The following is an 11,364-nucleotide window of genomic DNA, read 5'->3' as shown; positions in this document are numbered from 1 at the left end:
TCTGTCCGCGGGCGCGAACGGGTGGGTCTCCTGAACGCTGCCACAAGTTTGTCCTCCGCAGCCACCGTCGCGCCCCGCCCCCACCGGCGGGCGGCCGCGTGCGCATGCGCGGCGGCGGCGGGGCGCTGCTCCAACATGGCGGCGCCCGGTGGGGAGGCGGCGGGTGGTTTCGCGGCCTGGCTGGCGGCGCGGCTGGACGCGCTGGGCCTCGACCGCGCCGTCTATGGCGCCTACATCCAGGGGCTGCTCCGTGAGGAGGAGGGCGACGAGGAGCGGCTGGAGGCGCTGCGCGGTGTCCTGGCCGCTTGCCTGGTGAGGGACGGGCCGGGGGTTCCTCTCACCGGCGGCCGGGCGGGACGAGCCTCCCGGGGTAGGATGGCTGTTTCCGGCTGGTATCGACCCCCGGTCCACGCCGCTGAGCTCTCTGTCTGCCCGCCGGGGCTCACCCACAGCCCCGGGAGGCGACGGGCGGCTGCGGCCTCGCTGGACCCGGGGGCTCCGTGGGGGGTTGGCGTGGAGAACCGTGCGGGACACACAGGCATCGCTCCCCTGAAGGCCTCGGGTGGGTAACGGCCTTCCCCTGGGGGTCCCTAATGTCTCCGGGGTCCTTTCTGGGCCCTTTAGGTGTTCGGAGCTTATTTGGGGTTTTGGGGGGCTTTTTTTTTTGCTTGTTGTGCAGGGAGATTGTGCCAGTTTTGAGGCTGATTGGGAACTTTGGCAGTTGCAGAGCATGGCTGTTCGTGTGGGGGAAGAAAAGGGTCGCTTTTTATTTGTGTGGAGGACGCAGGGATTAGCCTGTGAGCTGGGTGGCTTTCTGGTAGTGCCCACGTGTGGTTTAAGAGGTGTTTTTTAATGACAGATCCTTCACAGTGGCTCAACGATAGCTGTGTCAGATGGTCATCATTCCTCCAGCAGATCCTGTTCCTCACAGCATGGTGCTGTCTTCCAGGAGTCAGGGACTTGAATCAGGTTGGAGGTGGAGTCCAGCTCCCAGCTGGGACAGACTTTTAACTGTGCATGGGTAGAGGCTGGAGCTCTGGGGCGTGAGCAGTGCTTGGCTCTACCCCCGCCAGATTTCTGGGAGAGAGTTAGGAGAGTCCACAAAAGAATTTATCTTTGATAGTCATCTCCTTTGGGGCCTGTAAGATTTTTACAGTATCTGTATCTCAGGGTGTTTCATAAATGGATGTTTTGTAGTGTAAAATGTTAAGTAGTGAATGTGTGCTGCTGTTGAAGAACAGCCTGCTCAATGGCTATTACTGATTTACTCCCAAAATGTCTATATAGGAGCACAAAACCCAGAGGGACTTGGTTGCTACAATCAGCTTTTTTTTTATCGTAGGTAACTATATCCTCTAATTCCTTCCATTCACAGACTGCATGCTGTTTTAAATCAGTTTTCCTGAAAGACAGAGCCTCTTCACTGTCTCTACCATCCCCTTCCCACCCCAGGGCACCAGCAGTAAGGTAGCTTCTAAAAGAAGCTTAGCTGTGCCAGTGTGGCTTTGTGCCTAAAAAAATTGGAGAAGCAAACAGTGCAGCCTGGTGGCATTAGGGGCACAGCAAAACATCTTTGGAAAATGCTCTTTTGAAATAACTGAGGTTAATTAACCTGCCTGTAATTACTAGACTTGCTTCATTTCATCACCAAAGGTAGAGCCTGTGGCTGATCCTTGACCACGTTGGTTGCAGACTCGCAAGCCTGGGCTGGGCCTTGCGTTTTGTTGTGCGTGCTCTGTCTGAGCTCTGGAGGTATATAGTGTGCTGGCCGTCCCTTGCCCCATGGTGGGCTGCGTTATGTTCTGACATTTCCGCTTTTCTCCTTAGTGCTGAGTTACCCTTCTTGTGCACAGCCACCAGGTTTGAGAATCGGCACAGGGTTTTCATGTTCATCAGGTTCTAGGCTGTCTTTATTCTGTATGTATGGCACAAAAGCCCCCCTTTCTTCTCTTCATTTTCTTTTTTATGTCATGGTCACAGCTGACTTGCTTCATTTGCAAGTTTGAACTCAGTTTGATTTTTCTGCAATTCCTCTAAAACCTTTTTGCCTCTTGAACCTTCAGAATTTTTAATTACTTTTTTTAGTCAGTGCATTTTTTCTTCATTTATAAGACTATACTTATTTCTGTATTGAATTTTGAAACAATCTTTTATTTGGTTAATTTGAGGCCTTTCTTGCCAAGTTCTTTTGCTTCTATACACAAATTCCAGGTAATTTTTTTGCTTCTTTATTTTTGAGAGCCCTCATGAAAACAAATTTCAGGTGACATCTGCACTCATGTCCATGGTTCCTCAGTTCTGACAATGTCATGCATTAGTTCCCTGCGTTTATTAAGATGTAACCATTTCAAATCAAGAAACTTAGAATCCAGATCTATTTCTGATCTGTTCTTCTCTTTAAACCAGACAGAACCCAGCTCACTTGTATTTTCCATAGTTAATTTTTCTCTGTATTGACTAACCTCTGAAACAACAGCATTTCTTGTTTGTTTGGGGAATACTAGATTAAAATATTTGGCTTGTTGCACCCCCAGCTCTCTGAACTCCACCGCTATTAGTAGTGTTTGCTGTTATACGCGGGGAGCGACTCTCCCAGAGGCACAGAAGTCAGTGCTCTGCTAGAGGTCCCCGTCCAGACCGCAGTGAGGTGGAAGGGTGCTACAGCAAATGGCCTGCACTGTGCAGCAGGATATCTCTTTGCTTCCTCCTGTAACGGTTTAGTTGCACCCAGGCTGCCCCATCATGTTTCTTTTCTGTTGCTTCATTCATGTCTGTTGACGCACTGTCATGTTGGTCTTTCGTTTTTTCCTTTCTCCAGCTCCAAGGCTGTTTTTTCTGGGATCACTAGAACGACTCACTTTTGTGTTCTTCTGCCCTCATAGGCCTGCCTCCACCGATACACAAATACCTCATTTGTTTCTTATTGCTCAAACCCTTGTTAGAAGGTTGTGCAGGTCTCTGCCATTGTTGTTAGTCTTCTGCTGTTCATTCATTTTCCTTCTCACTTGCTGCCATTCCTTTATCATCACTTGCCTGATTTTCTTCCTTCTGCACATTGAAACCAAGCACCCAGGGAATATATCTCTCGCAGCCTTCTCTTCTGGCTTAATATAAAGTTGATTATAATTTTGCCAGCTTTGATTCCAGTGGGCCAGTATTGCCTGCATTCAGGGGAGCCCATCCATTGAGGAGCATCCTTTTACTATGAGTGTTTCTGGCACTTAAAAACCTTCATGTCTTCTATGTCCTCGAACCATGCTTATTTTTGTTATCTTTTCATGACTTACTGTGTCTCTGAGAGCTGGAAGGGTCTCTCTGACCAGCACTTGAAATGCTGTTTCTGTGCATATCATCCTCGTTGCTGGTCTGCTCATCCAGTGTGTGTTCCTGTGAAGACCTCCATGTCATCTCCCAGTGGGAGTGGGGTTGGCGGGTTCTTCCAGACCTAAACCATGTGTTCTTATACCTGATCTTGGCAGGTTAGGCATCATCCTGGCCTCTGGATCTACTCTCATTAAAGGCATGTTGGCTTCTTAAAATGGAGTCTGATATTGATGTGAATTGCAAACCCTTTGTCCTTCTGCTGTTTCTCTGTTTGCAGATCACCTCCTCTCACAGCCTTGAGTGTCCCACATGTTTGTCCTTGTAGCCTCTCCTCTCCAGCCTGGGGACCTTGTTCTGTTGTGCGTACAGCCCTGAACTGTGCTCGTGATCTCGGTGCTCGGCAGTTTTGTGTGATGGTATCGCTGTGTGTGGGTTCTCCTGCCGTCTGCCTGTTACATGCAGTACTTTGCGCTTAGTTGTTGTAGGCTCGGGGTGGGGAGGACTTCACTCTGAATTCCTCTTTATTTGTATTTGAACAAAAGGTGGAGAGATTTTGTGTTTGTTTTTATCTCCTCGTCTGTCCCGCAGTTGTGGTGAGGTCAACTTTTTTTGCTGTCCCCCCTGCAGGTGAGCTTTACTCTGCTGGATGGGTAATCTTTTCAGTGTCGGTCTGTCATGGAGCTTGAAGGTGCTTTTTTTTTTTTTTTAGGTACTTATTTTTTAGGTACCTAGTGCCCAAGTTTTCAAGACGAGGATTGTGAACTTTGGTGGGAAGTCTGTGTGCAGGGGTTTGTGATCGTTTTTGAAATGCTGATTACTGCACGGCTGGCTGTGAAAGGTGGGGGGAAAGGGGCAGATGGTGAAGGCCTGGTTCTTACACATCTTTATAAGAAATTATTTTCTAGGCGGAGTTTATCAAGTTTTCTGCCTCTCAGAGCTAGTTTTTGGCATAGGCAGGGTAGGCAATGGTCGGGGCTGGCAGAACAGCTCTAGTGAGACGTCACCATTGCTTTGCTGCCTGATTTGTCCCTGCCCGAGTGCAGTGCTGCTGCCTCAGGGGACCAGGGTGACCCCAAGGATTTGTAGGCAGTGCCTGGATCTAGCTTGAGCTTTAACAGCTGCAGTGCACAGGCCAGACCTGCCAGGGTGCAGGGGAAGGGGCGTTTCAGTCCCAGCTGGCTCATTCCTGAGGTGTCCCTGGCTATCTAGTTTCCATTTGGTATCATCTCTCCTCAAGCCCCCCTGCCTTTCTGCTGCTGTTATTTCCTAAGCTGTGGGCAAACCCAATTTAGTGTTAATGAGCAAAATAAATTAAAAAAATGAAAACTTCCAGCGCGTTGTACACATATGTCTTCCCAGTGAAGTGCTCCTGGCTGTAACTCTTCAAAACGCTTTTTTATCAGGATCGTGTTTCTTGTCTGGATTTGGCTTCTGTAACCTGAACTCACATATGGAGCAATTCTCACAGAAAGGCTGTGACCGCTTGTGCTGAGGTGTGGTAGGATAGCGTGTCGCCTGTCTACGGCTGGAACTGGAATTATGGTGTTGATCAGTCCCCTGAGAAGCTGTACATAGGCACTGGGGAGAGAGCTAGTCATGGTGGGGCTCCACAAGCGAAGGGTCTGGTGATGGGAATACCATCCTATTGCGGGTTGGGTCCGTTTCCTTTCCCCCTGCAGTTTAAAGTCTTCCTCAGTAATGAACAACAGTGTGAACGCATTCCACTGCCACCTCTATAGATTGTGTTTAATGTTCCAGGCAGGTCAAGGGGGACAAGAATATCCCTGCTGGTGGGAGGAGATGGTCCATCAGTACCTCCAAAGTGGTTTTGGCTCTGTGCTGGCCCTGCCCTGTGTTTTAGCCAGTCTAATTTACTCACTTTAGTGAGATTGGCTTGGAGGTGGCCTTTGAGTGGCTCCTCCATAGCCTTGCTCAAGAAGAGATAGGCAGTAGGTTTCTAGAGTGAAGATACCCCAGTTGCCTGCCTTCAGTTGGGCTGTTGCACCTAGAGCCTGCTGCTATGAAACCAGGGTGTGTTCTTAGGGCTGTATCATGTGAAAAAGTAAACCGCCGCGGTGATGTGGCATCACCTGGCGTGGTGCAGCGCTGTTGGATGGCAGCCTTGACACCTTGTGTTTGCTTAGTGGGTCAAGGCTATCCCTGGTGCTGAGCTGTGTCAATAAGTAAGTCCATCGCGTGACTTGTTTCGTCCCAGGCTAACGGAAGTCCTGAGTGTGCATTTAATGGGTGATTTTGTGTGAAAAGCTGTATCGCTTGAGCTTATTGCTGGGTGCTCAGATTCTTTGCAGCTGGTGCTTTTCATATCTGATTCATGCTTGTTTAAAGCAGACCAACTTTGTTCCAAGACTGAGAAGTCTCTTTTCCCTTACTAGGAAGAAGATCTCTTAAACGATGTTTGCAGGGAAGTAGTCGAGAAGTGGTCTGAATCTCAGATTGTTGACGCCAAAGAGAAAAAAGAAGGTAGTGTCGCTGCTCGGTGTGCCTTTCCTCGTGGTATGAGTAATTTGCAGGGCCTTACCAAGATGAGACACTGTGTTCATCCTGTTAGGAGTTAAAACCAATGCTGCTAATATGTTTGCAGATCTGACTTGCCTCTCATTGCCATTGCTGCTTATTTACTGTTTTGTCTTGAAATATGAAATGAGGATGAGTAGTTTCACTTCTGGCTGTATCTAGCATTGTGCTGCTCTTTGGGTTCATAATCCTGCAGAGGAAAAGCGCCTTTTTTTTCTGTAGGATTTTTAAAATTTCCTTTTGCAAAACACCTAGGCTTTCTGTTTGTGTGGTGATGGCAGCTAGTGCAGTTATTATGGTATAAAATACCTATGCTACTTCAGTTTACGCTGGTTTGGAAAACAAGTGTTTTTATACTACTACAACTGCACCTGCGGAGAGCTGTGCTGTCCCTTCTGCTGCTGCTCGCCCCAGGAGAAGGTCCCAGTACACATCAGGAAAGCATCCTTATTTCTTCTTTTAAAATCTTCTCTTAAAACTGTCTTTTTTTTTTTTTTTCTTTCCCCGTAAGTGCTTGTAGGGGGGAAGCTCTGTGAGGCTGCTGCTGCTGTACTAATGCTGCTCCTTTCCCAGTCATGTATACAGTCCCACCGTTTCTTTGTACCCTCTCTGAATTCATCCCTTGTCTTCAGCTGCTGGCTTGGGAGCAAAGACCTCCGTCTTGTTCTTGCTTATCAGGGGAGGCTTGTTCTGGTCATTGAGTAGAGCTCTGGGGTGCAATGAAGTCATACACTGGAAGGATTTTGCTGGTTTAAGCATACTGCATGGATCAGTGAGTGATCTTCCAACTGCACGGACCTAACCGTAGCCCGTGACAACGTAACATCCCTTTTGGCTGAATCCTGCTTTTTGTTTGCTCTGCATTTTTTGTTGGTTCTGGTTACAAACAGAATATTGCCACTGGCTGGTGCCATTCTAGAAATAGCGAGCCCTTATCATGAGGCCTGTGTTTATACAGTGCTTTTCTTGTCTAAACCTCAGAATTTCACAAATAGCACTTCCCTCCTCTTCATAGATGAGATGGCTGAACCACACAACAGTTCAGTGGCTTTCCCCCAAAATTCACTGAAGCTTGTCCTTGGCCTGACCTTGCCTTTGGCTGGGGATGGGGAAAAGTTACGCTAATCTGTGCATGAAATAAAATAAATCCGTCTTTTGGGGACAAGTAATTGAAATTGCTGGAGCTGCTGCTGGATTCCTCCTGCTCATTCTGTTGGTTACCTTACTTGTCACAGAAAAAAGGTAGCAGTGTGCGTCTGGGTTGTTAGAAATGCAAGGATTTAATTATTTCACTGTGGTTCCATGAAAGGATAAATCCCCAATGAAGTCAATATCTACTTAGAATAACAAAATCCTAAGGATCAATAACAAACTAAAAAAAAAATTTATGTCAAATCCAAATGTCATTTTAAGAAACGGGCAGTAGAACTTCAATGTTAAAAGGTAAATCAGCTGTTAGGTTCCCTAGGTAGGTAGAAAAAAAAGTATTAAACTGGTCAGACTGGGTTTTTAGAATGTCTGTTTAACATGGCTTTAAGTACGTAGATAAATAAACTTAGCCTCTTTTAAGCAGAAGAGAATGCAATTTGGAGTAAAATGGATTTTCATTAGCTAGTCTTGCTGATTTCTAAGTTTTATTGTAAGGCTTCCCTTGCTCCAGGAAAAATAGCATCTGATTGTTGCTGCGTGCAGCACGGGGGAATTCCTCCTTGCGAGGAGAAGAGAAGCCGGTGTTATGTCACCGCATCAGATGCCGTGCTGGCCTGCGCAGCCTCCTCGGTGGCTCTTCAGCAGCTCCTGCTCTCTCTGTCCTCACACTGAATTCCCCAAAACGGCCGGCTCGCTGCGCTCTGTGTGTTGACAGCACCGCTAGTGACCTTGGGAGAAGGCTCGTGGGAGGAGGGCGGGGGATATTTTTGGGTGAGACTTTTCCCTTTAGCTGGGTGCGTTTGTCCCCAGCGCCAGCTGCCTCCCTGCAGGCGGGACGCAGCCTGTGACAGTGGGACGGTGCCTTCTGGGCACTGCAGATGTAGGAGGTGGCAGCGTGTGGCATCTGTCAGCTGGGACTCGACTGCTGTGTCTGCAGGGACTGGCTGACGCTCTGACTTCTCTCCTGGCCAGATGAGATCCAAGCCATCGCCAGCATGATGGAGAAGCAGGCCAAGATTGTGGTGAAGCCAAAGGAGGTCTCCCAGGAAGAGAAGCAAAGGAAAGCTGCCCTCCTGGCCCAGTATGCCAATGTGACAGACGAGGAGGAATATCCTTTTCCTGACCCAATTGAGACTCGATGCTTTGAAGGACAACGTTTATTAAAAATCTCCTAAAACAACACCTTTCTAGGTTTGCAGTGTCTGGTCGGGGGAACTGGGGAAACCTTTAAATCTTCCTTCTCCATGATAGAATAACTTCCATGGAAAAAAGCATGGAAGCTCCTAGTTTGTTGGAGTGCCATGAGCAGACGCTCCTTTGAGCATGTTTCTCCATCATTTCCACACCCCACCAATGCGTGCTTGGGTGGGTAAGGTTTGCCCAGTCCAGGTGTGTTGCAGAAGAGGAGTGAATCACCTCCTGGTAACTCTGTGCACGGTAGTTAATATATTGAATTTAGCTCTTGCTTTCTGGTGAGAAGCCCGCTGAAAAGATCCTCTTCAGAGGAAATGGCCTCAAGTTGCGCCAGGGGAGGTTTAGACTAGATAGTAGGAAAAATTTCTTTACTGAGAGGGTGGTCAAGCATTGGCACAGGCTGCCCAGGGAGGTGGTGGAATCACCATCACTGGAAGAGTCCAAAAAACGTGTAGACGTGACACTTCAGGACATGGTTCAGTGGGCGTGGTGGTGTTGGGCTGGTGGTTGGACTCGGTGGTCTTAAAGGTTTTTTCCAACCTTAATGATTCTGTGATTCAGAAAGAGTATGCGTAGAGCGGGAGAGTTTAAAGTTACGTCTTCATAGTGCTGAAGAACAAGTTCTTCCTTGAAGAGCAAAGTTGACTAGGAGGGAATTCCCCTCCTGCGCTCGTGCAGCAGGAGGGAGCTGAACATGGGGGGTCTGTGCTTGCCTGTGCTTGATCGTCTGCATTAATTTTTGATAAAAATGCTATTTGTTGTGTTTTAAGTGTGACTGTATAGAGGCACAAGTTCATTACTGATGTCCATATTTCCTTAATTCTTTCACTGGCGAGGATGAGCAGGATGGATCAATTGCGACAGCAGTAAATATTGGATCGGAAAAATGTATCCTTTGAATTCTCAATAAGCCAGACTTTTTGGAAGGAAGGCAGCTTCCATGGTGAGTTTTCCATTCTTCCTCACCTGTATTGATGTTCCCTGTTTCTTTAGAGCCACCATTTAAGTTTGGTGATTCATTTTTCTCTTCAGGCTACAGACAAAACTTGCTTGTAATGAAAATTAGAGGTCCATCTGCTCCCTCCCCCACGTGCGCAGCTGAGACTGATTCCATCATTCTGTTCTCTCTCCTCTGTTCCTTCCTTCCCTCTTCCAGCTTCTCTGAAGTGTCACAGAACATTCACAGAACATTCCTATTTATAAGGATAATTCTCCCAGAACATCAGCTGAATGTTAACTGGTGTCCGGAGAGGTAAATCATGTCAGGAATTATTAAAAGTGCAGCAGAAACAAAACCACTGTGAAACTTGTAAGGCTGTGCTGCAGCTGAACTTTAACGGTGAACACGGACCAAGTATCCCATGTTTTTCTCAACACACTCGTTTGGGATGTTTCTTGAGCTCAGCAGCTGGCAGGTTTAAGATGGAAGCAGGTTTTATCACGTAATGAAAAAGTGAAATGGAAATTATTCTTGCCCCTACATTACTGATGGCTCAGAGGAAGAGAGAGAGGAGGAGGCACCCACTGTCTCTGTCTAATGCTCTTCCCAAAGCATTTGCCACTAGTTGCTGCAGGAGGGAGCACACAAGACCGTGGGGATCCTTGGCGTGAGCTGTCTCATCTGTTCCCACGTCTGCAGCCTTCCTCCGTGGCCAGTGGGCCAGGCGGAGCTGCCCCAGCCAGCGCTGTGCAGCACCGTTCCCATCCCATTAGCTGGGACTGGCCCTTCAGGAGCTGCTGGGGTGCCTCGGGCCCACTGGCTGTTGGCTCCCGGGGCTGTCAGCCGTGGTCATGGTGTCTACAGATACATACGCATATGTACACGTACACATATGTAAAAATGTACATGTCGTACACAGCTGTAGTCAATCGACTTGAGGAAGCTGTACCATATGTGTTACTTTTCTTCCTCTTAGGCTTGTAAAGGCTTTACAGATTTTTTTACATATCAGTCTTAAGAACTTGTAGGCAACTTGATTTTTCTCGGAAAAAATCCTTTTCTAGGGAGCATGCACTAACTCTACATGACTCTTCTAATTTGGAAAACCAAACAGAGATTCATTTTTCTTTCTCTGTTCCTCATTCCCAAATTCCTTACCTGCTTGGCAATGAAGCAGAAGTAGGAGTCAGAAGGTGAAGGGGGAGGTAAGGATGAATCACCCGGTGGGCTCGTGCCGGTGTCTGGCTCCGAGCTCTAAAATGCGGCTGCAGAGCGAAGCTGTGTGGCTTCAGCCAGAGCGTTCTTTGCCCTTAACACACCACCAGCGCTGTTCCGAAACACAAACGTGGAGGATGTCTTGAATGCCAGGAAGCTGGAACGGGAGCTGCTGCGAGATGAGTTCCAGAAGAAAAAAGAGCAAGATAAACTCCAGCGAGAGAAGGATAAGCTAGCCAAGCAGGAGCGGAAGGAAAAAGAGAAGAAAAGGACACAGAAAGGCGAGCGGAAGCGATAGCTGGGGTTTTCTAGTTGGACTTTCAAGGGATAAGATTATTTACGAATATGGTGTGTGTTTAAAGCGCGGCAGAAATTCTGGGCACGTGGCTGGCGAGTGGTTCTTTGGAAGCGTTTCCTTCCCTACCCCCCACCCCCCCCATAGCAAACAAGAAATTTCAAGCACCTCTTAAAGTCCAAGTGTGCCATGTGCTTGTGGTGTCAAATGTCCCAGTCGGTTATTGTGGCCAATATCTGTACCAAAGAACAGTGAAGTGATTATGTCCATGTTTTAAATTGATGGATTTTTTTACTTCTAACCGCTTCAAGAGAAGGAAAACAAGATGTAGGAGAGGGCTTCCACGGTGGCTGCGTCCTCCTGCCAGCCTTGATTTGCAGTGACAGCATGTTACGGTCTGAGAACAGAGCAGAGCCCCTTTCTGACGTGTCGTTAAGGACATGCTGCTGCAGGGGGAATGTGAATTTATTTACACTAGCCTTGAAAAACATAATTGCAAATACATGTATTTATGCTGCCGAGAACAACGCTATGTCTTGGTTCTGGCTGAGCTGAGAGCACAGGGTTTGGAGCTGACCTCAGCGAGGGTAAGTGCTGTTCTGCAGCAAGAGAAAAGAAACGTTATGAAATATATATGAGTTGCAGCTGTGAGACCGCATCACCCACAGGCTCTTGGCAAGGGAAACGCTGCACTGATTTGAGCGTCAGCCAG

At 47.8% G+C, this 11,364-nt stretch overlaps 1 protein-coding gene across 1 annotated transcript; it reads left to right on the top strand.

Moving 5' to 3' along the window:
• Positions 1-135: 135 nt before the first annotated feature.
• CCDC43 (coiled-coil domain containing 43) lies at positions 136-10,768 on the top strand (the record flags this gene model as incomplete). The annotated part of the gene is made up of 5 exons (XM_082010470.1): positions 136-312; positions 5,718-5,805; positions 7,981-8,116; positions 9,032-9,090; positions 10,468-10,768. 5 exons carry the CDS (start codon positions 136-138, stop codon positions 10,653-10,655), a joined length of 648 nt encoding a protein of 215 aa, XP_081866596.1. The 3' UTR covers positions 10,656-10,768.
• Between the last annotated feature and the right edge of the window lie 596 nt (positions 10,769-11,364).

The sequence above is a fragment of the Phaethon aethereus genome (assembly GCF_964289735.1).
Source record: "Phaethon aethereus genome assembly, chromosome: 25".
Classification (NCBI taxonomy): domain Eukaryota; kingdom Metazoa; phylum Chordata; class Aves; order Phaethontiformes; family Phaethontidae; genus Phaethon; species Phaethon aethereus.
Note: the sequence above shows the minus strand (reverse complement) of the source record. Positions and strands in the feature narration are given on the sequence as shown.